Raw genomic sequence first — 24795 nt, 5'->3', positions numbered from 1 at the left:
TGCTTCTTTTCATCCTACGTCTTTAGGTTTGGCTGTTTCCAACTAAACTGTTTCTTCTTGGATATCTAAAGACATTTCTTTTTTCTGTTATTTTCATGGAAAGAGTTTTCTTCTGTTGAGGCTCATTCTACTAGGACTGTGGCTGCTTGTGGTGCTTTTTTCAAGGGTTTGGATACAAATTCTATTCTTGAGGCAGCTACCTGGACTTTGCATACCTTTACCAAGCACTGTACAAGTTGAATGTGATTTTTAGGGCCATTCTGCATGGCTTCCCAGAGGGCTTTGCTGGCCCTTTCTCCTCCCAGTCTTCTTCCTGAGCCTTTGTACTCTCCCTATTGTAAAGAATACTGCAACAGTGATATGGAAGGACATAGTACAGTTGTGTAAGGTCTTAGCATAACAGTAAATGTCCTTCCATATCACTGTTGCAGTATTTGCTCCCTCCCTCCTCCTCCTGGTCCTTTTTTTCATTCAGCTAGTATCCTTGGACTGCCATTCCTACTGGGGATTTTCAGTTCTGAGGATGGTACATCGGATGTCACCTTTATGCCGTATGCTGTCCGCAGGGAGCATACATGTGATATTAAGGTGTACCCATTACAATCTAAAGGCTTTTGTATACTGGCCGGATGTTGGGTTACCCTTGGCAGGGGATCCCTATTGTAATACTGCAACAGTGATATAACTACTGTTATGTAAGATTTTATAGAAATATTCCCTGTTAAACTTCATTTGTTTTTCTAGAGTATTCGTTTTCCTTTCACTTTGTCCCCCACCCCCATTGTTTTGTTCGTAGTTGTAAAGTCAGGCTTTATGATGCGTTGTTCTGTGCCTAAATGTTTTTGTGGCATATTAGTGTATGAATATTAATGGATGAGATCATGTGAGCCTTGCATGGATTCAGTGTGCATCAAGGTTGTGAGACAGGAGAAGGTTGTTGAAGCACTATAGGATATGTTTTCTATGGAGATTGTGCATTTGGATTCCACTTAACATGATGTCTTGGTCATACCTGTGTAATTTTTATGAGTCCGTTCATCCATCTATTAAACCAGTGCTTTTGAGTTGCATTCCAACTCCTGAGGCAACTCCATGAGCAGCTGATGTCATTCACGAGTTTTCTAGACAAGTGGGGAACTGATGCGTATTGATCATACACTTGGGTACAATTTAGAGTCACTACTCCACCTACTGCAGTTCTTTTTAATTTGAGAAGAAACCAGAGTACCGGGAGAAAATTCACAGGAACACAGGGATGACATGCGGTCCATGCACAGAAGGCACCTCAGATGAGAACCAATCCAGATAACCTCTTGCTGTCAAGTTTCAAAGCTACTGACTTTGCTACTGTGCCACCTTGCCTATGAGCATAGCCCAGTGGAAATTATGACCTACGACATGTAATATCTTGCATCTTTCATGCATGATACCAGTGGTGTTGATAGATACTAACCTAGAATTATTTACTAAATTGTGTCATGCAGTGAAGGTTGGACATTATTTCTGTCTTTCAAAGTTTGCTGTTATGTAAATGTTTAGGGGCTTTGTCACAAAAAATTAAAGTTGGGGCTGCCCCCTGTAATCTTGTAGTTGCTCACAGCTCCTTGTCTAATGGGTGTTGACTAAAGCAGCTGGTTAGTGGTTAACAGAGGGGAACTGATATCCACTGCTGAGAAAACTCTAAAACTAGCTAGCAAGCATTTACTTTAACACTTTTCCATCCCTTCTGACATCCTAATAGACAGTATACTTTATGAGCTCTGTCTGATACCCTTTTCCACATAGGCATTTGTAAGTGATCTGTAAATAGTACTCTGTATTTGCATCTTATATTTTGAGTAAGAACTTTATAAACTTCTGAAAAGCTGTACTTACTATAACAAGTTACATACTTTGTCTGCTTTTCATCAAAACTGTCCTTCGCCAGCTCTTCTACTACCGTTTATTAATGAATTGTCATAAGGTACGTAAAATGGCTGCAATAGGTTGCAAAAATCTCTGTAAAGATTGTATTTGTATGACTGTTTTCTTGTATTGTGTAAGAACTGAAACACTGTACTAGTGTGTCTTTGATGGCTAAAAATAGTGCATGAACTAGTCCACCTACCTGATTAACAAATGAATAAATAAAGTCATTAGCAGGGCTTAGTACCCAAATGTCAGGACTATGGAAACAGAAATGAACTCATACTTCTGCTGTTACAATGACCACCTTAAAAGTTTCACTTTAATTGCTACATTTGATTTCTGCTTAGATGATTCCTGAAAGTCTGCCCTGGTAGTATTCATATCTATCCAATGACTAATGCAGCATTATACGTTTGTTTACCTCTGTCTTTGACAGTAGTGTTACATGTAATTAAAGGAGAACATTTGCTCACTTTTCCCCTTAAAATGTTTTAAATGCTTTCTCTAGGTTTTACTTCAGAAATTGGCATGGTACCAATGAGAATGAATCTAGTGTATGGCGATTCTCTCCACGAAAACAGAAGAACAGTTATGATAGCAAGCGGCTAGAGGGGACTCCACTTCTGGATGCTCAGTCTTTGGAATACCTGTTTGAACAGGTAGGCATTATTGGGGAAGGTAAATGGTTTCCTTTGATCCCTTTTTAGAGTAAAAGGATGATGAGTACTATTTACATTTTCATTCTGCAAAGTTCAGTTTGCAACAAATGATCTCTGTTATAGGATGATGTGGCTGTTTCTGTTAAAAACATGCATTTTTGTCAGTTATTTCTGAAACTGTTTTTTATTTACTGTCTAACTACAAGTGACATATTGTGACTGGGCCAAGGAGCGTAGAGACCGTGGTAGGTAATGATTCAGAACAGTGAAGTTATCCATAGAACATCATATTACCAGGTATATCCCAGCATTTAGGGTGTCAAGTGCCACGATGCACTAGCACTAAGTTCATTCTTTTTTTTTTTTTATTTGAGCTGTAAAAAAAAAAAAAAAAAAAGACATTGTGAGCTTTTTTATTAAACTACGGCCGAAATAAATGTAGTGCATCCCTAAGTGATGTTAGCTTAGGGTAAACTGATAAACGAAAATAACAAACAAGCTGAATCCAATAAATGCCAATGCACCACGTCCCTTCAGCTATAAACCACAAACTTGAATGGTAAAAAATAGATACTTTAATGACAAAACAATGTTAGTGCTTTCGTTTAAATCTCTGTTAAACTTCCTCAGACATTTAAAATGTGTTACATCATTTCCTTTTATATCACCACTTTGTTTCCCATTGGACTCTCATTAACATAAAAACTAGCATATACATAAATACTACCATTTGAGTCTATCTAAATACATATTATCAACCCAATATGTGGATTTGCTCACAAAAAATTGAAATACTGCAGCAGTGTACAATTTTTAAAAATACTGAATTGGCATTTAAAATATTTAAAACTTTTAAAACCTAAAATTGTTTAAAATGTCATAAAATTATTTTTTTACATATAAGAAATGTGAAAAATGTGAGAAATGTAAGAACTGAAATAATATTGCATCAAAAATGATTTTAAACCAGAAAAATGTAAGTATTTACAAATAAACATTGTAATAACATGTAAAAAACTGAACAATTATACATTGCCCATAAATAACTTAAAATGCATGCCATAATTTTCTTTCTTTGTAATGCTTTTAATTATAATACAGGTGCTATAGAAGTGCTTTAATTAATTCCTGGCCACTTATCGGCTTGAACTCTAATTTGCCATTTTAGTTCTTTGAGTTCTAGATATGTCCCCCATGGTTCCTTTTCCATTATGCTTATGTGGTCTATAGCTATAAAAAGAAATTGATGGCTAGTAAACTCACTGACATGTTTAGCCAAAGCATTATTTAAATTAATTTTCTTTATGGCATATTCATGTTCATATATTCTTTGAGTGAGACGCCGCTCGGTTTTTCCAATATAAAATATTGGACAAGAATTACATACAGCTAAGTAGACCACTGCTTTTGAATTGCAAGTATATCTGCTTTTTACAAAATATTTAACATCTCCTAAGTAAAAACTGTCAGCAATATTAATTTTATGACACCAATGGCATGCCCCACAGTTCGACATACCCAAATTTGTTTGGATAGACCTGTACGTAACTGGTTTCAATATCTCTTTGAAATTCTTTCCTTTTCGATACATAATTTTGGGTTTCTCATCTATGTGGGTCCTAATGTGGGGGGCCCTCTGTTATAATGGACCAATTTTTCATAAATACATCCCTAATTGCCCTATAATCTTGGGAAAAAGTTATCACCAGCGCTTTAGAAAAGCCAGACTCTGTCTGCACTACATCATTTTGTTCCTATTGTACCAACTCCATGTCAGTGTCCTATTCATCGTCATTCATATCATTGTTCATTCTTTTTTTTTTTTTTTTTTATTTGAGCTGTTAAAAAAAAAAAAAAAAAAACATTGTGAGCTTTTTTATTAAACTATGGCCGAAATAAATGTAGTTCATCCCTAAGTGATGTTAGCTTAGGGTAAGCATAATGAGCATCCACAGGCTTTGATGAATGCATCTTTATGCATCTAATTAAAATCCTTTTCCATATTTCCATACCTTAAATTGACATCAGTATGGTAAAAGCTTACTTGTAATAATTAGTGGCATAATATTGGGCAAAGTATCACTTTCAACAACTTTAGAAGAAAATGAGCAGCCAAAAATGTTCAGAGATAGGGTAAAAATGCTGTTAGGCACTTTCTGCACCACATATCATGGTGGCAAGGCAAATTTTAGTTTATTAACAAATCACTTTAAGTGCAGACACATACATCCATAGACTTGTATAACTCTGGTATTTTAAAAAAGAGAAAAGTATCCTTAACATAAAATATGGTAGCATTTGAAACATCTAGAGGCAGGCTCTGACCAAATACATAAATATGTAACTTGATATAATTTTGAAAAGACAAGTTTAGGGTGCTATTCATGAACATTTTGCATACTTTGGTATGCCAAAGCCTGTCATGATTCATAATAGTAGTAACAGTGGAGTAAGACACTGTACACTGTTTTTACACCATTCCATATTTATTGTACTCCATGCGTAGAGCACATATGCAGATCACCCTATCAGTGAATGTACTCCGTTCATAAAAGAATATGACTCAGATTGCGATAGTTTAAAAAAATGAAATGAAAGATGCATCTGTACAATTATATTCATCACATGGTGCTGGCAGACTCACACACTTCCACAAGTTAACAAGTCCCACCCCCACACAGTGATGCTGGCAAACTCTTACCAGTCGGAATCCACACAGCACTAGATTCTTTCATTACCATAATATAGTAATATTTCCTAATGTGCAAGCATATCTAAGGAGTGGAACTTTTTTTTTATGAATAACTCTCAGATATGACTGCAGGTCAGACATTGTGAGCAAGAGCAAGGTCTCATGTACCATACTGGGGGGGGGGGTGGCGGTCTTCCAGCTATCTTCTAACCATCTATAAGGGATGACTCTTGAAATTCTGAGTAGTCTAATTCCAGCCTATAGAACAGCAAAACTGAAAAGTATGAATTTGGGACAGTATATACTAAATCCGTGGTTGTATTATGTCAGAGTAGCCCTTTTCCAAGGTACACCGGTGTTAGGGTTAATATTTGTAAGTAGTAGGAGCTGGGGTTAACACACGCACAGAAGTCATTTTGAAATTTTAACAGTAAGTTGTATAATTCACTTTTTTGTGTCAATGACAGTTTATTTTTTGAAGTGTCAAGATTCCCAAGATTAGGTGTTTGATAGGCTGATAGGGATCCGAATATTGCACCTGTCCATATTCCATTATTCTAAACCGCTGTAGTAAATTAGATGCTGGAAAAACATTCGGCCCCTCCCCAAGTGTATCCTCAGAGGACTTGATCAGGAGTCTTATTTTGGCATCCACAGCAGGCTAACACATGTCTGAAAAGATCATGCAAAATGCAGTGCGTAAGGTATAGAGAAATGTAAATTGCTGCATTCGTTTTTGTAGATACAGTTAGCTAAGGTCACAGGTTATTACAAAAGGTCTTAACTGTGATACTGTCTTCATTAGCATTTGCAAGTCTTGGATCAAAATTTTTAATTTTCTTTCAGTTTGTTACAGAAAATTAAGATGTTCTTCGTCTCACATTGCTGCAGTCATGACCTGTGGGTAGTCCGCTGTCCTCGGTCGGCCCGAATACCAAAGGGCTAGGCTGGCGTCGGTCATTGTCGCTTAGAGCTGACGTCAGTACGCAGTAAGTGCATGACCGACGCCATATCCTCAGTCTTTCTTGCCGCGTGGTCCGAAGCAGAAGCAGTGTTTGCAAGTGCCGTTCGGCATTCTGAAATTTTTTTTTACCGAGTTTCAGACCGAAGACCAAGTTGGGCTAAGTACCCCGTTGGGGAAATTTTTGTTTTTTCTTGCCTCAGTTATCCGGATGTCAGAAAAAGTTAATAATTGCATTTCTTGTGGGAAACGGATACCTCATAGGGATTATCATTCTCTCTGTATTCCTTGCTTAGGGCCTGAGCACGACGTAGTCGGGTGTCGCTTTTGTGCTAGATTTAATAAGCGCACCATTAAGCGAAGGTTAGACTGTGCCAGGCTTGTTTTTGGTAAGCGGTGTAACTATAACATGCCGTCGGATCCTCCGACGCCCGCTACCGCTAAGAAGCGTAAGGATAAATCTTTGAGATCTAAACCGGATGAGTCGTCCGTTGCGGACGCCGGTTCTTCGGAGCCTCCGGTCGAATCTTTGGATCCTGCCGAGGGTTCGGCTGAATCCCAGGGGGAACCTTTACTTTTACAGGAGTTGGCCTCTCAGGAGTTAGGACAGGCCGAGGGTGCTTCTCAGGTTTCAGTAGTTCCATCCTTACAAAAGGTTATTAGGCCTTCTACTTCAGTGGCTAAAGGCCATGCTAAGGCCAAACCTGGTCTTGTTGGACCTGGTCATTCTTCTAGCTCTCCAGCCCCTGTTCCTAAAAAACATATGTTGAAAATGGCAGAGGACTTGATTACTTTGATCAGGGGTTCTATGCCCCCCCCAGAGAAAAGGCCTAGGGTGGAGGCAGATTTAGAGGGAATGGATCATTCCTCGGACTACTCTGATTCCTCAGCTGAAGAAATTCAGGATTTTCCTTCCTATTCTGATTCGGATGCAGAGGACTCCTGTCCTTCTGCTTCTCCTCCAGAAGATTTTTCCTTTTCTGAAACTTTACATACCATGAGGGAGCATTTCAAGTGGGAAGGTCAAGATTTTTCAGATTCTCGGAAAAGGCTTAGGGAATTTTGTTTCTGCCACAACATAGGCCCTTGGCTATTCCTCCTGTCTTAGATGTTGTTCAGGATGTGTTTTCTGAATCTTCCCTTAATCCTGATTCTCTGCCTCCGGCCCCTGTTAAGCCTGACAGGTATTACAGAGTTCCAGAAGCACATAAGTACTTGTATAAGAGTCCTAGGGCTGATCCGGAAACCATTATTCAAGGACCTAAGGGTGTTAGGGCTTCTGTGGCTAAAAATCCAGTCCCTTTGGATAAAGATTCTAGGGCGTTAGACAGGTGGGGGAAAAAAGTGTACACCTCCTCTATGTTAGCTATGAGGGCTTTGAATTGCCAATTTCATATGCTGAAGTATCAGAATTTTTTATTAGGCCAATTGAAGTCTAAGGTGGATGCTTTATCTGAGGGTATAGAGTGTAAGGAGCTCCAGGAGTTGGTTCATGCATCAGATCAAGTTGGCAAGCATTCTTTGCAGTGTGGTTTTGATGCTCTTCAGGCTTCTTCTAGGGTGGCTGCTACAGGTTCAGTTATTCGTAGATATGCCTGGCTTAAGGATCAAAATTTGTCAGAACATGTAAAGGCTCGAATTTTGGATGCTCCTCTTCAATCTGAAGTTCTTTTTGGTCCTCCTGTGGAATCAGTTTTGAAAAAGATGGAAGATAAGGCTAAATCTATGCAGACGGTCAAGGATTTTTTGCAGGTGCAGCCCCCTAAGTTTAGTAGGAATTGGCCTGCTAGGGGATGGTCTTATCCTTCTTCGGATTATCAGCCTAAGGGCAGGTCTAGATGTGGTAGAGGCAGGGCTCACGCTCAGGGTTCCTTCAGACCTAGGACTTGGAGTTCTCCTGCGCAGTCTTCTGGTGAGGGCAGGGGTCAGCCCTTTCGTAAGCAGACCCAATGACCTGCATCTTCCGCTGCCAGACCCTCCCTTACTGGCAGCTCCTCTGGGAGGAAAGTTGGGACTTTTCAAAGAAAACTGGAATTTGATCACCCAAGACAAATGGGTGTTGGATATAATAAATCGAGGTTACAAGTTTTATTTTCACACTTTTCCTCCTTTCAAAGGCATGCCGGATGTGCCTCCTCAGCAAAGGCTGGAGGCTCAGAAGCAGATTTCTTTACTTTTGCAGATGGAGGCAATTCAGGTGGTCCCTCCTTCAGAAGTAGGCCTAGGATTTTATTCCCGTCTATTCCTGGTGCCAAAGAAAGGAAACACTTGGAGGCCAATTCTGGATTTGTCCATTCTCAACACCTACCTAGAAATTCCAAAGTTCAAGATGTTAACATTACAACAACTTATGCCTGTGATAGGCAAAGATCATTGGATGGTAACCCTGGATCTCAAAGAGGCCTATCTTCACATCCCTATCAAGCCCAGCTGCAGGAGATTCCTGAGATTTCGGGCTGGTACTTCACATTATCAATTCTCTGCATTGCCCTTTGGCTTATCTACTGCGCCCAGGGTGTTCAAAAAAGTTCTGGCTCCTGTGATTGCTTTCTTCAGACAGGGAGGAATACAAATTTATCCTTATTTGGACGATTGCCTGATTCTTGCTCAAAACAAAGACAAATTACTACAGCATCTCCACTATGTAATGACAGTTTTAAGGTGCCTAGGGTATACTGTGAACGAAATAAAGTCCAGTCTAGTGCCCTCTCAGGACATGTGCTTTCTGAGTGTGAGACTGAATACAGCCTCTCAGATGGCATTTCTGACCCCGGACAAACAAAGAACTCTTCCTCTCTACTTCCAGCAGTTATCAGTAATGTCCAGGCTGACTGCAAGGACAGTCCTCCAAGCCTTGGGGTTCATGGCATCTTGCATTCTAGTACTTCCCAATGCCAAACTGCATATGAGGAAGCTACAATGGTATCTCAAAAGTGTGTGGGCTCAACACTGCCACAGTTTGGACACTGTCATTCGGATTATACCTTGCATCCAGAAAGAATTACTTTGGTGGGCTCAGGAATGTCACCTAAACAAGGGACTCTCTGTGTCCAGACCAGAGGCGAGCCAGATCCTAACGACGGATGCCTCGGACTTGGCTTGGGGAGCACACTTCAATGGAAAATGGATACAAGACTTGTGGCCTCCCAAACTACTACATTTGCATATCAACATGAAGGAGATGTTAGCAGTTCAATTTGCTTTGATGGCATTCAAGGAACTCCTTCAGCCAGGACAGGTGTTGATACAAACAGACAACACAACAGTCATGTGGTACATCAACAAGCAGGGGGGAACCCATTCCTACCCTCTTTGCAGACAAGCAATGATTTTATGGGAGACTGCTCTGGGTTTGCGAATCAATCTTCAAGCAAGGTTTCTGCCAGGAGCACAGAACTCCCTAGCAGATATTTTGAGCAGACAAATGGTGGATCCCCACGAGTGGAAACTGGATCCCCAGATTTTCAAACAATTGACTGTGGCTTGGGGAACTTCAGACATAGATCTATTCGCTTCCCCACTGAATTTTCAACTTCCAAAATTTTGCACAAAGATGTTCCACCCAGATGCTTGGAAAGTGGATACTCTGTCTTTCAGTTGGAACAACCTTCACGTTTATGCTTTTCCTCCTCTGCCTCTTCTCCCCAAAGTACTCTTGAAAGTCAGACGGGACAAGCCTTGCATGATTCTAATAGCACCAGACTGGCCACGTCAACATTGGTATCCTCTGCTGAGGAGTTTAATCCAGGAGCCTCCTTGGCCTCTGCCACAGGTTCCTCATTTGTTGTCCCAGTCAAACAATCATTTTCTCAATGTTCAGGTGCAGTCCCTCCAACTGACAGCCTGGCGTATTCTGTGATGGAGCCGGTGGGGTCTCAGCTTCCTCAACAGGTTTTAGATGTCATTTTGGAAGCTAGGCCTAGCACTAGAAAAATTTATGCTGATAAATGGAAGAGATTTTTTCTTTGGAGCACTGCAAAGGGTTTTGATGTTTCAGTGCCTAATTTGAGTTTTGCACTACAGTACCTTACTGAATTACTGGACAAGGGTTTGTCATTCTCTTCTGTGAAGGTTCATGCTGCAGCCATTTCTGCTCACTATGATTGTGACCCTCCTTTATTTTCCCATCCTTTGTTCAAACAATTTCTTAGAGGGGCAAAGAATATAAGACCCCCACGTAGAGCTCCTACTCCTTCCTGGGATCTCAATTTTGTTTTGGAGAAACTTACTTTACCTCCTTTTGAACCTGCAGCTACGTCTGAACTGAAGTTTTGTCTTGGAAGACTGCTTTTTTGTTGGCCATTACTTCTGCCAGGAGGGTATCTGAATTGCAGGCTCTCATGGCAGTTGAACCTTTTTTGATATTCCGTAAGGATAGAGTTTCTTTGCGGACTAACCCTACTTTTATGCCTAAAGTGATTTCTAGTGTGGCCTTGAATCAGTCTATTCATTTGCCTACTTTTTATGCTGAACCCCAAAATAAAGGGGAAAAGTCTTGCATTCTTTGGATATCCATAGGCAGTTACGTTACTACTTGAACAGAACTAAGGAGTTCAGACAGACTCAACAGTTATTTGTTTCTTTTGCTTTGAGTTCACAGGGGAAAGCTGTTTCTAAGCAGACTATTTCAAAGTGGATTGGTCATTGTATTGCCTTTTGTTATTCTCATCATGGGAAGGATGTCCCTGCTGGGATCAGGCCTCATTCTACTAGGGCTACTGCCACTTCTACTGCTTTTTTGAGGGGTGTAGCTACTAAGGATATTTTGGAAGCAGCTACTTGGAGTTCTGTACACACTTTCACTAAGCATTACCATCTCCCTCTCTATTCCAAGACCAGGGCTGGGTTTGCCACTGCAGTTTTACAGGGCATGTTAGCAGCCCCTAATTCTTTGTAATTTGCCAGCCTCCCTTTTCCTTTGCTTTGGGATTCTACCCACAGGTCATGACTGCAGCAATGTGAGACGAAGAACATAGTACAGTTTTGTACCTACCATAAATGTAGATGTTCGAGGATCTACATTGCTGCAGTCCAATTCCCCCCCCCCTCCTTCCCCTCTATAGGTTGGGGTTGCTGGGTTTCGTTTGGAGATATTCTTTACTTACACACTGGGGGTTGTTGGGCTTTTTCTATTTTTGGCTTTGGCCTTTCCTTTTAGGCCTTCTGACATCTGGGGCAAGAAAGACTGAGGATATGGCGTCGGTCATGCGCTTAAGTACTACTGCGTACTGACGTCAGCTCTAAGCGACAATGACCGACGCCAGGCTAGCCCTTTGGTATTCGGGCCGACCGAGGACAGCGGACTACCCACAGGTCATGACTGCAGCAATGTAGATCCTCGAACATCTACATTTATGGTAGGTACAAAACTGTACTTTTTATCTGATGTTGTCTTTTACATCCGTTTCTCACCCCAATGGGTCTCTGATCCGACTTCGGCCATTTCTGTAAATGTCAGCTCCATAGCAAGCTCCTTCCCTTACCCACAATCCCCTCTTTAGCCTGGATTGCCTCAGATCTTGTTTGACATTTCAAAGATACAGACGTAGTCACCAGTAGCACAGGCATATAGGGACAGATAAGTGATATTTTTGATAGTGACAACTTTTTAGCTAGTGACAAATAACTATTTAGCTATATAGTAATTTCTATACTAATTGGAAACATTTTTGTTTTGATGTTGTCATGCTATATGGGCCTCATGCTCTGTGTTGTTTTTTCTCTTTTTTCTTCTAGCCTATAGTCTTTTTTTTTTTTTTTTTTCTTGCTACCCATTTATTTAGGTACTTCTGTTCTACCGTTGTTAGTAGTGTTCCTTTCTGCGGACCATATCTGGTTTATGGTCCATATTTTCCCTATTGTGTGTCTTCTGTTTTATTATTGCTTCTACCTGTTAAAGATGGCTGATAAGCCTACAGGCTTCAAGATATTTCTCAGAATCCAGATTTGGTTGGAGGTCATTCCGGCTCTGGCTCCCATCAGACCCATAAGCCTACCTTCAGCCAAAACACAACTATTGACTCCTATTCTAATCCAGCCTGTGGTTTTGGAGACCTTAGACCCGAGAATTCCAAGTTTCTGTCAGATCCAAAGGTTTGTTCTTTGTTGACTCAGACTACATCTCTGATCCAGCTGGTGTTGACCCTCTTGGAGCTGATATGAGGGGTATTGGGGCTGGGTTCAACTCTGCTGCTTGCTGCTGTCTGAGCCATCCCCTACCTTTTGTGGTCTCAGTGCTAGACAGCTCAGCTTTGATCTATGGATCGCAGGATCATTGGAGTGCTCTGATCAGTCCTGCACAGGTGGCTTCAGCACATGTGGTCAGCTCTTGGTTCAGCCTTGGATTCTGCCTTCGTGTTAGTAGAAAGAGCTTTTTCCACCACAGTGGACAAGACATTGTTGTACCCCCCCCTCGGATCCTCGCCCTCCTCACCTGTCTGTTTAGGGTGCTTTGTCTCTTCATCCTGTCCCATTCGTGCAGCCAGCATGGTAAAGTCTGGAAATGGTCCTCATCTAAGATTCTACTCGCACTTCTGGGACCTCCTTGGATCATCCCACCGGTGAGCCCCCTTGGAAGCATACATGCAAAAGGAGGCACTTTTATTCCCTACAGGAATTGTTGACAGAAGACACTGACTTTGATGAAAGGGAGGGGTCCCCCGGATCACCCCTTGAGGATGTCTCTTTCTGTGAAATCCTCAAACTTTTGAGACAGAAAGGTGGCTGATCTTCCAACCACCCCTCTCAGAGGGAGTCTGTGTTTCTCAAGACCTTTGGAGCTGACTCAGCTATGTCCTGCATACTCCCCTGGTGGGCCTAATTTCCTGCCAGGCTTGGAAGGATCCGGATGTCACAAAACCAATTCCAAAACAACCTGACAAGTAGCTGGTGGCACCAAAGGGTCATTTCCATTGGAGCAAGGGACCCCCAGTAGATACTATTGTGGTAGCAGCAGCCACCAGCAAAGAAGCTGCCAAACGAGTTCTTTTGTCCATCCCCCAAACAGAGTTTTGGACTGATTTAGAAAGCATTATTATGCTTCTGAAACCTTCACCCTCAGGTAACTGAACTATTTGGCACATGTAGCTAGATTTCAGAGCAATGTGATCAAGGAGTTTTCCAGTGCCCTCTCAGGGTCCATGTCTGTGGAGGACAAGAAGACTGTTTCTTTGCAACCGCCCACCCTCCAGTCTCTTTCAGATGCCTCTATGATATGGATTTCTCATGCCTCATAGGGAGCATCAATAGCTGCTAGTTCAGGAATTGCCCCTAGACGGTACACCTGGATGCTCCTTTTTGATTTTTCGGAGTCCTTCAAGTAATCATTCATCGATGCTTTATTTGATGGATCCACTTTATTTGACCGTAACGCTTTGTAGGAGGGAACAGGATGGGAAGACATTATCTGTTATAGAGTTACACTTCTCTACTCCTCCAAGTACTTTTTCATGGAACCAGAGAGGAGATGGGAAGATTTTGTTCCTCAAGTCACAAGGGTAGATGTCACCCACGTGGCAGAGGAGGCCTGCAACTCCAAAGCTTCAGAGGTCCTTTCTCTGAGAAGCCCTTTCAGCCTTCCTGAAAGGTTGCCCAACTGCTGCACTCTGAAAGCAGTCAGAGGACATTTATCCATGCACTCAGATCCTGAACAGCCATCACCCAGAGATATGTTGGTGTAAAGGGTAATACCCAGAAGTTATTACATACCATTTTCCCTTCAGCCTCCCATTTGGCCCAGAAAAATTCCTGACATTCCAGTGAGTCAGAGGAAAGCAGCAGCTACAAAAATAGAGAAACTGCTTGCAAAATGTCATCCAAACAGTCCTTTCAGGCCAGCAAGGATTCTGAACTTACTCGGTTCTTTTTGGTGCCAAAGAAAAACTAGGACCTTAGACTGATCTTGGATCTCAGCAGCTTGAATCAATTCGTCAAGCACTTGAAGTTATGAATGGCCATGGTTCAGTTCATTCTGCCACTGTTGCGCAAGGGCGATTGGATGTGCTTAGTAAATCTCCAGGATGCATACTATCTTATCAAAATAGACATGTGACCAAGGAGGTACCTATGCTTCTGGCTAGTAGCCAGTCATTACCAGTTCATGGCCCTGCCCTTTGGCCTCACCACAGCCCCCAGGGTGTTCAAGTACATGGCAGTGGTCGCAGCTCACTTGACACTGCTAGGATTCAGGGTATTTCCATATCTCGACAACTGGTTCCCCTCTGCTCCCACCAAGCCTCTATTGATTCAGGACAGAGACTTTTTGCTCCAAGTATGCTTTCAGCTGGGTATCATTGAACTACTCCAAGCTCTCACCCACTCAAGTCCTGGAATTTATTGTTGCGTGGCACAGATTGCATGCTTACCGCAGTAAAGGATTAACACTTTGCAGAGTCAATCATCCCACATTCTCTCCCTCTGTTGCTTCTCCTTTAGCAAGTTTAGTATTGGAGGTTCTTGAGTCTGTGTCAGCTTCCACATCTCTAGTACCTTTAGCAAGGTATCACATAGAATTACTGCAGTGGATGCTTCCAGTGCAGTGGTCAATAAGATGACACCCCCTGACCCCACCACTACAGATTACAAGGATTTACAGAGAATACTTGGTAGATCACTGCAAAATAAGTTTCTCAAGGCTGCCCTTTTATCCTGGCACCCAAAGCCACAGTGACTATGGATGCCTACCAACTAGGTTGGGGGGCATTAATTGGGAAGGATGGTCCAAGGCACTTGGTCTCATTTGGAGTACGATCTTAACATCAGTGTCCTGGAAATGAGGGCAGACCTATTAGCATTGCAGGTGTTTCAAGATGCTCTCCCTTCAGAAATGGTTACTGTTGAGACAAAAAACCCGTCCGTAGTCTGGTGCATCAATAAACAGGAGGAACCCAATCCTTTCCGGTTGTGTTGTCAAACATTGAAAGTATGGCAATGGGCAGTCTCTTCTGGCTACTTTCTTTTGGCAATGCATATCCCAGGAAGTCTAAAGTGCTAGTAGACAAGCTGAGCAGGTCTCCTTTACTCCCTCATGAGTGGTCTATCAACCTGTAGTGGTGGAAATTCTTTTTTTGTCAGTGGGGCCAACTATGTTGCAAGTTCTTCGCTTCCCCTCTCCTCTCCCAAGTGCTGCAGGTTCTTTGCTCTGATCCTGCAGAGGAGGAGTTACCAAGAGAGACTGACTGATTCGTGGTTGACCCCTAGCATTCTCTATGCCTTTCCTCCTACTCCTGTCATTCCCAAGTTTCTTCGGAAAAAGTCTTGGAGGAAGAGAAAAGAAATCCTCATTGACACATTCTGGCCTCAACAAGTATGATTTCCCTTCCTGTATCCTCATCTAATACACCCTCCCTGTGAGTTGGATCTGTCACCAAATCTTCTGTTTCATCCATCAGTGATAACTCATCCAGACATTCGGACCGTCAATTTGACTGCATAGTTTCTCCACTTCCAGTGATAGCTAGATAGTCCAGGCTTTCTTCCCTGGATTAACACATCCTCACAGAAGGATTCTACTAGGAAGATTTATCAGAACAAATGGAAAAGATTTTACCTTTGATCTCTGCAAAGTCAGCTAGACTCCTTTTCAGCACCTGTTCCAGCTATATTTGATTTTCTTGCCTCCATTTTCAGTAACCAAGCTTGTTATTCTGCAGTGAAGGTCCTATATTTCAGATTTTCACATAGGAGAAAACCACTAGTCCCTGGCATCATCAAGACTATTTAAAGAACCTTTTCAAAGGTACCTTCTTGTTGCAACCACCTATTAAGGACCCTGTTCCTCCATGGGACTTAACGATGCTTCTTCAAGCTCTGACTTGGTTCTCCTTTGAGCCATCTGCCAAGGTTGGACCTACAGTTTTGTATTGGAAAACCATTTTGTTTGCAATCACGTAGGACAGACTGATATCAGAACTCCAGGCTGTCTTCCCAGCCTCTATGTCTGATCTTTCACAAGGGCAGGGTTTCCCTCCATACTATTTCTCCTTTTCTACCTAAATTGGCTTCAGAAACTGCTGTAAATCAGTCCGTCAACCTTCCTCATTTCCTTTCAAATTTTTCAACAAAGGAGAATACATGCTGCACCTGTTGGATGTTCACAGGCAGCTTAGATTTCGTCTCCACAGAACTAAAGATTTCAGAAAATTAAACCAGCAATTTGTTTCCTTTTCCAAAACTAAATTTGGCAAGGTGTGCAAGGTAACTTTGGTCAGATGGCTAACCGATTGTTTCAGTTGTTTGTATCAGATGTGTTCAAAATGTGAGCGTAGGGCTACAATCCAGCCCACTGAAGTATTTTATCTGGCCTTCACTATGTCCTGTAACAGATTGTTTTGAATGGACCAATTATGTTTTGTACATGGTAATGCCCCCCCCCCCCCAACCTTGCAAAGTATGGTAAGTGGCCCCTTATGGTAAGTTACCCCTGAGCCAAAAAGGTGGACTCCCTGGTTCATATGAAGAAAGGGTTGACATTGGCTAAACCTCCTAAGGCTTATTCCACCAGATTTGTGGCCACATCCTCCACTTTCTGGTGCAGAGCTTCCATAGATGACAGTTGTGCATCTGAAACTTGGTCTAATACTTGTACCTTTGTTGCTCATTACAATTTGGACATTTTATCTAGGAATAGGACAGCATTTGGCTCCACCGGACTCTGGGAATATCCTTCCTTGAGGACTACCATGGGGTTTCTCTAGCTGGGGTTGAAAAAGACGACATCAAATACAAAACTTATATGCTCAACATAATGATACATCTGTGTTGTCTGTTTTCATCCTTCCTCCACCTGCCACCCTTCAATGCTCCTTCCTGCTTGGAAGATTTACATTTGGACTCCTTGTATGTCCTGAAGAGTGTTGTCCTGCCTGCCTCTCTAATTATCTCCAACGTTTTTCATCCTTTTCTTCTAGTCTCCCAGAGACCTGATTTGTAATTAGACTGCCTTCTTACTGACCTTTTGTTGTGGTGTATGATAATAGGCAGAATAAAGACTCAGTATGAGGTAATCCAGGCAAAAGAGGGTATTATGAGTAAGGGGGAGGAGTTTGAGCTATGGAGCCAAAGTATGTGGAAGTGGCTCAAGTCTGATCTGAAGTCAGATTAAAGACCCATCGGTGGAGGAAGGACAAATAGATTATGGTGAGCCCATAACTTTCTTTTACTAAAAAGTAGGACTTTTTTGTATGCTACATTAAAAAGCCTGATTGTGCCCAACTTTGTGATTTAAAGGGGAGGATGGTAATTGAGAAAGGGCATGATGGAAAGAGTGGGAAAGTAATAGATGGATGGTTTACAATGGGAGCAGAGAGGTTAGCAGCTTCAAGTGCAAGTTTCAAAATTATTATACCCCTGAGAAGTGTAGAATAAATTGAATGGATGGTGACACAGAACTGAAGAAAAACAAAGCAGTGGATGTCTCATGGAATGTGGGATGAACATGTCTGAGTTCAGGAAACTCTCTTTCACGAAAGGCATATTTGGACCTTGGAATCGCCTGTCCTGGGTATATTAATGAGTACATATCCGTTGAACCAGTGGCACAGGAATATGACTGTTTTGAGGCCAAGTTTGCATAAGGAGAATGCAGATAAATGAGGGCTGTCTGTGTAGTAATAATTATAAGTTGCTTGTGTAGCCTTTTTTTTTCTCTTCAGTTTTGTATGTTTAATTTTTGTGCTTCCATAATTTAATGTAAACTTTCTGCCTTTATTGTCTTTAAGGGCCATAATGATCTGGTCAAGGGCCTTGCCCCTCTCCGAGAGCCTCAAACTGACCAAGAGGCACATGAAATTGAAAATGAATGCCTTGGCATGGCAGTGTTGGCTATCTCTCACTACTCCTTGAAGACAAAAATACCTCTACCCGAGCTTTCTAAGAAGTTGAGGTATGTTAAGAATTTGACAGGTTTGCTTTGTATGTTTAAATGTAAAAAAAAATAAACTCTTAAAATGAATGATTTGTTGCTTGATACATTTGACTAAATTCTTAGTTTAGCACTTGCAAAGTAAAAAAAAAAAAAAAACTAAAATGTATTTAAAGATCCATGTCTGCTGGTGAGTGAGATATTCCTCCAAGTTTGTCCCCTTTTATTTTCCATTTACATGTTTAGCTCAGGAGGCCATAGAGGGAATTGTTCCATTGTGGAAGATGTGGTATGTTACCTTTGTTGTGTAAATTAACTGAATTTCTGTGCTTGTTTTGATGGAATGTGATGTAGGTAAGGATGGTTCCCAACTACGTAATGAAATTACATGTGGAAACATTAAAAAAATGTTGTGCTTGATTCCCATGCTGTAGAGTGAACTCCAATGAGGTTATTTTCATATGATTAATGCTGTGAAGTTGACTGTCAAATTATTTAAAATTAATCAAAAATGTATTTTGGTTTTCAAAAGTATATGTATTTTGGGTTTTCAGTTACATTTGCACTTAAGTACACCGTAAGTACAGTTTACAACAGAATATGTCTCAATATTTTTTGTAGGACATATCAGACTGTTTTAGAGGTATAACACTGTATTTATATGAATCACTAGTGGACCCTACAGTGCCCTGGCTGCTAAGTTGCAGTGTATTTTTTCTCTTTAAGGGGTGAGCATAGCACTTTCCTTCAGGGTAAGGATTATAGTTTGCATAGAGCACATCTATACTGAGCTACCATTACTAGAAAAGTAATGATCTCATGTATTTTTTCACAAAATGACATTTTCTGCCACTGGAAATCTGCTGCTGCTGATGTCCTTCATGGATGCATCTGCAGTCATAACAAGTGGGTTGTCCTGTCGTCAGGCAGCCCTGCAGTCGGCCGGATTCCAAAGTCCGGGTCCGGCTTCGGCTGATGTCGCACTCCACCCGACGTCATCTCTGTTGGTCTTCGGGTATAAAAGCATCAGCCGACGCCATTTTCCTCAGTCTTTCTTGCCGCGCGGCGCCCGAAGCAGAAGCTGTTCGCAAGTGCCGGTCGGTCGGATCCAGAGATTACTTCTACCGAATACTACTTCGAAGACTTCTAAAGCTAAGTACCCCGTTGGGGACTCTTTCTTGCCTCAGCCGATGTCAGAAAAAGTTAACAATTGTTTAGCCTGTGGGAAACAAATACCTCATAAAGATTTCCACTCTTACTGTCTGCCTTGTTTAGGCCCAGCCCACGACGTAGCAGCCTGTTCGGCCTGTGCCTCTTTCAACCGACGAACGCTTAGGCGTCGGTCAGAGTTTGCAGAACAGTTTTTCGGTACTGATTTTGCGTACATTATGCCGTCGGATCCTCCGACTACCCAATCTACCAAAAAACGCAAAGATAAAGACCGACACTCGCGGTCCGCGGTTTCGGCGAAACCACGGTAAAGCAAACCGCGAGTGTCTCGGTTTCGGCCGAAACCGAGAAAACTGATCAAAGTACAGCTGAACCTAATCTTACAACTGAGGCCCCTGCTACAACTCTTGAATCGACCTCAGAAATTGTACCCACTACGGTGGTTGACTTATCAGACACCATCCCCTTGGATGTCTCTACCCCAGCACGTGGTGCTGCTAGGCCTCCAGCAGCCATGTCCATTAAGGCCTTCGCCAGGGCTAAAGCAGCCAAGACCACTAAATCAGTGCCTGTTAAACCCCCCACATCCAGGCCCTCTTCTAGTTCTCAAATGCTTTCTTTGGCTGAAGATTTAATTTCTTTAATTAGAGGATCTCAATCTCACCCAGACAGGGCCTCTCAGCCCCCAGAGAAGAGACCTAGGGTAGAGCCCCCTGAGCCAGTGTCTTCTGATGATTCTGCTGATGAAGCAGACATAACTGACCAGCCAGAGGCTCCCTTCTCCAATTTTGAAGATTCTGATGCTGAAGAATCCATTCCAGCTGCTTCCCCACCAGAAGAATTCTCCTTTGGGGAAACCTTGCATGCCATGCGAGAACAGTTCCAATGGCAGCAACAGGATTTTTCAGACTCCAGAAAAAGACTTAGGACCTTTCTGCACCTCCCACAGCACAGGCCCTTGGCTATACCTCCTGTTCTCTCTGTGGTGGATGATGCTTTCAATGATGTTTGCTCCGCTCCAGATTCTTTACCCCAGCCCCTGCCAAACCAGACAGATTTTACAGGGTGCCAGATACTCATCACCACCTTTACAAGGCCCCTCTTGCAGACCCAGAAACTATATCCCAGGGTCCCAAGGCAGTAGCAGCGACCACAGCTAAAAACCCTATTCCTTCTGAAAGGGAAGCAAGGTCATTAGACAGATGGGGTAAAAGGTCTACACTTCAGCTACTCTCTCAGCTAGAGCTGTAAACTGTCAGTTTCACATGATACAATACCAAGAGTTTATGCTTGATCAGGTAACTAAAAACTAACCACTGATGAATCTCTTGATAAGAAATATGTATTAGAGATGGTAAATAACATACAACAAGTTAGCAACCATTCCTTAAAATGTGGCTATGATGCACTGGAGGCTTCATTTAGATCAGCCATGACAGGCACAGTGATAAGAAGGCATGCATGGCTAAAGGAACAAGCTTTACCGGATCATGTTAAAGCTAAGTTGCTAGATGCTCCTATGGACAAGACAAGTTTGTTTGGTACACCTGCCCGGCAGGTTATGAAGAAAATGGAAGAAAAGGCAAAATCTGTTCAAACTGTCAAAGATTTCTTGCAGGTTCAACCCCAAGGTTTAGCAGGAACTGGCCTGCCAAAATTGGTCCTTTCCTGACTCCACAAAATTTCAAAGGGGCAGGAATAGGCGTTCCAGAGGCAGAAACCAATCCAGAGGAGGGGCCTACAGAGGACGACAGTGGCAAGGTAACAACAGAGGCACAGACACAGCCACTGCCACTACATCAGCACAACCACAGTGACTTAATCCTAACTCCGCCTACCAAGGAACAAATAGCAGCTCCTCTAGGCGGAAAGTTAACCTTATTTTCAAAGAACTGGCACTACATAACAAAAGACAAGTGGATTTTACAAACCATAGATCAAGGTTACCGGTTTCACTTCCACACTTTACCAGTCAAAAGAGGAATGCCAAATCTACCTCCAAATCAAAAAACAGAGGCTCTACGCCAGATAATGGAGTTAGCAAACATGAGAGCTGTGGAAAGAGTGCCAACAGCAGAACAAGGAAAGGGGTTCTATTCCAGACTATTCCTAGTTCCAAGAAAGGAAAAAAAGTTGGAGACCAATTCTCGACCTGTCCACCTTAAATACATACATCATTGTCCCAAAATTCAAAATGCTGACCCTACAGCAACTTCTTCCCATGCTGGGCAAGGAGTCTTGGCTGGTAACTCTAGATCTCAAGGAGGCATACCTGCACGTCCCCATTCGACCAATCTGCAGAAGATACCTCAGATTTCTTGCAGGATCAGAGCACTATCAATTCTCAGCATTGCCCTTTGGCTTATCTACTGCGCCCAGAGTATTCACAAAATGCCTGGCATCAGTAATCGCCCATTGCAGACTACAGGGAATTCAAATTTACCCATACCTGGACGACTGCCTATTACAAGGGGACAACAAAAGCAAGCTGACAACAGATTTACAAAGGGTCATTTACTTGCTACAAGGACTGGGATACACAGTCAATTTACAAAAGTCAAGGCTGATACCATCCCAAACAAGGACATTCTTGGGCGCGGAATTGGACACAGTACAACAAATGGCATTCCTGACTACAGAAAAACAAAAAGAACTTCCTCTTTACTTCTTGGCACTAACAAAACTGAACAAGTTAACAGCAAGAAAAGTTCTGCAGGCCTTGGGCTTCATGGCATCATGCATAATCTTGGTCCCATTTGCCAGACTACATATGAGGAAACTACAGTGGTACCTAAAGAATTTATGGTCCCAACACAGACACAGTCTAGAAACAGAAATCCCACTAATCCCATGCTTAAAACAGGAGTTCCTATGGTGGGCTCAGGCATGCCAGTCAAACCCAGGCCTACCCTTTCGCAGATGTCAACCAAGCCAGACCATCACAACAGGCGCTTCAGACCTAGGATGGGGGCCCACATGCTGGACAAATGCGTGCAAGGATTGTGGACACAGGATCAACTTCACCTACACATCAATCTAAAAGAAATGCTGGCAGTAAAACTGGCAATCCAAAAGTTCAAACCATTCCTCAAAGAGGGCCAGTTGATGATAAGGACAGACAACACCACAGTCATGTGGTACATCAACAAACAGGGAGGCACTCATTCATACCCCTATGCAGAATGACCTTGGAGCTGTGGACCCTGGCACTCAGCTACAACATTCAGTTACAGGCAATATTTGTACCGGGGAAAGACAATACTCTAGCAGACATATTAAGCAGAACCACTTCGGATGCCCACAAATGGAAGCTGCACCCGGACATCTTCAAGACCATCTCAAAGAAATGGGGAATGCCACAGATAGACCTATTCGCATCACCTCTCAATCACCAGCTCAAAAAATTCTGCACAAGGACATTCCACCCACTAGCATGGAAAGTGGACTCACTCTCCTTCAACTGGAAAGGCCTAACAGCATATGCATTCCCACCTCTTCCTTTGATACACAAGGTACTACTAAAAATCAAGGAAGAACGTCCAAGGATAATCCTGATAGCTCCAAACTGGCCAAGACAACACTGGTACTCACTACTGAAGAGCATGTCTCGGAACAATATGTGGCCAATACCCCTGATGCCTTTGATGATAACTCAGAACAACTACAGCATCATACATCCAAACCTAAAAACGCTGCAACTGACTGCATGGAACATCACATAGCAGCAGCTAATCCAGAACTTTCCCAAAGAGTTAAAGACATTATTCTTGAAGCACGCAGACCTTCAACAAGAAGGAACTATGCTGGAAAATGGAAAAGGTTTGTCATTTGGAGTACGGAAAGAGGAAAAGATGTGTCAAACATAGATATGCCTAACATTCTGGAGTATCTGGCGAACTTCTTCATTCAGGCCTGTCCTACTCCTCCATCAAGATACATGCATCAGCTATTTCAGCAGAATACAGCTTTGATCCACCTGTTTTTTCGCACCCTTTGCTCAGGCAGTCCCTCAGAGGAATCAAGAATGTAAAACCTCCAAGGAAACCACCATTACCAGCTTGGGATTTAAACTTTGTGCTAGAAAAGTTGACACTATCACCCTTTGAACCAGCAGCAACAGCAGACCTACAACACCTGTCATGGAAAACTGCTTTCCTACTGGCAATTACTTCAGCAAGGAGGGTTTCAGAACTACAGGCCTTAATGGCAGTGCAACCCTTCCTAATCTTCCACCAAGATAGAGTGTCCATGAGGACTAATCCTACATTTATGCCCAAGGTGGTATCCAGAGTATCTTTAAACCAGGCAATCCACCTACCTACCTTCTTTCCCAACCCACAAAACAGAGGGAAAGAATACTGCATACCTTGGATGTACATAGACAGCTACGCTACTACTTGGACAGAACAAAAATAGCAGAAAGACTGACCAACTTTTGTAGCCTATGCAACAGGAAGGGAAGGAAAAGCTATTTCCAAACAGACAATCTCCAAATGGATAGGAAATTGCATACGATACTGTTACTCCTTCCATGGAAAACCAATTCCACAGAACATAAGACCTCATTCTACAAGGGCAACAGCCACTACCACAGCCTTCTTACGAGGAGTGGCAACCAAAGACATTATTGAGGCGGCTACTTGGACCTCCGTGCATACATTTGCCAAGCATTATAATTTGCCTCTATATTCCAGATCCCGAGCAGGATTTGCCACTGCTGTACTGCAAGGGATCCTAAACACACCATAATCTACTTTTATCCTCCTCCCCTAGTTGGCTATGGTATTCTACCCACTTGTTATGACTGCAGATGCATCCATGAAGGACATAGTACAGTTTTGTACCTACCATAAATGTAGATGTCCGAACTGGATAGCATCTGCAGTCAGGATTACCCTCCGCCTTCCCCTCTGTGGTACTCCTAGGGTGTTTACCCTCCTAATAGCTAGCTGTTGGGGGGGAGTCTTTTATGGTGTATTTGTTTGTATATATGTACATATATGCTTATTTTTGTGTTTACCTCTATCTATTTGGAAACATTGGCATCTATCCAAATTTTAGCCTGCAAGAGGGCTACTGGCATCTGGGGCAAGAAACACTGAGGAAAATGGCGTCGGCTGATGCTTTTATACCCGAAGACCAACAGAGATGACGTCGGGTGGAGTGCGACATCAGCGAAGCGGACCCGACTTTGGAATCCGGCCGACTGCAGGGCTGCCTGACGACAGGACAACCCACTTGTTATGACTGCAGATGCTATCCAGTTCGGACATCTACATTTATGGTAGGTACAAAACTGTACTTTGTCACTGCAAAAAATCCAAGGTACTGATGAGGCTAAGATGGCCCTCTCAAATTAGTCTTTGATGTGTGTGCAAATCCTTATGTGAATGTCATTCCTATTAGCTGCACTGTCCTAGTACAATTCTCTAAGCCTTTTTAATAAAACTTTTCAGAGGAAGATTCAGTTGTGATGTCTCTCCTGTGGGCCAGTGATCAAGGAGCCTCGATCCTCACCACTGACACCTGTGGGGAATGTTCATTG

The 24795-nt window shown here is 42.5% G+C and overlaps 1 protein-coding gene across 1 annotated transcript in view; it reads left to right on the top strand.

Moving 5' to 3' along the window:
- JAK1 (Janus kinase 1) overlaps window positions 1-24795 on the top strand; it is a 1643095-nt gene that overhangs the window by 565399 nt on the left and 1052901 nt on the right. The window contains exons 4-5 of the mRNA XM_044085562.1: window positions 2417-2567; window positions 17938-18101. Coding sequence (XP_043941497.1) covers window positions 2417-2567; window positions 17938-18101 — 315 coding nt within the window. The remainder of the gene's footprint in view (window positions 1-2416; window positions 2568-17937; window positions 18102-24795) is intronic.

The sequence above is a fragment of the Protopterus annectens genome, chromosome 10.part0, assembly GCF_019279795.1.
Source record: "Protopterus annectens isolate FY-2018-M chromosome 10.part0, PAN1.0, whole genome shotgun sequence".
In the NCBI taxonomy this organism is placed as follows: Eukaryota; Metazoa; Chordata; order Ceratodontiformes; family Protopteridae; genus Protopterus; species Protopterus annectens.
Note: the sequence above shows the minus strand (reverse complement) of the source record. Positions and strands in the feature narration are given on the sequence as shown.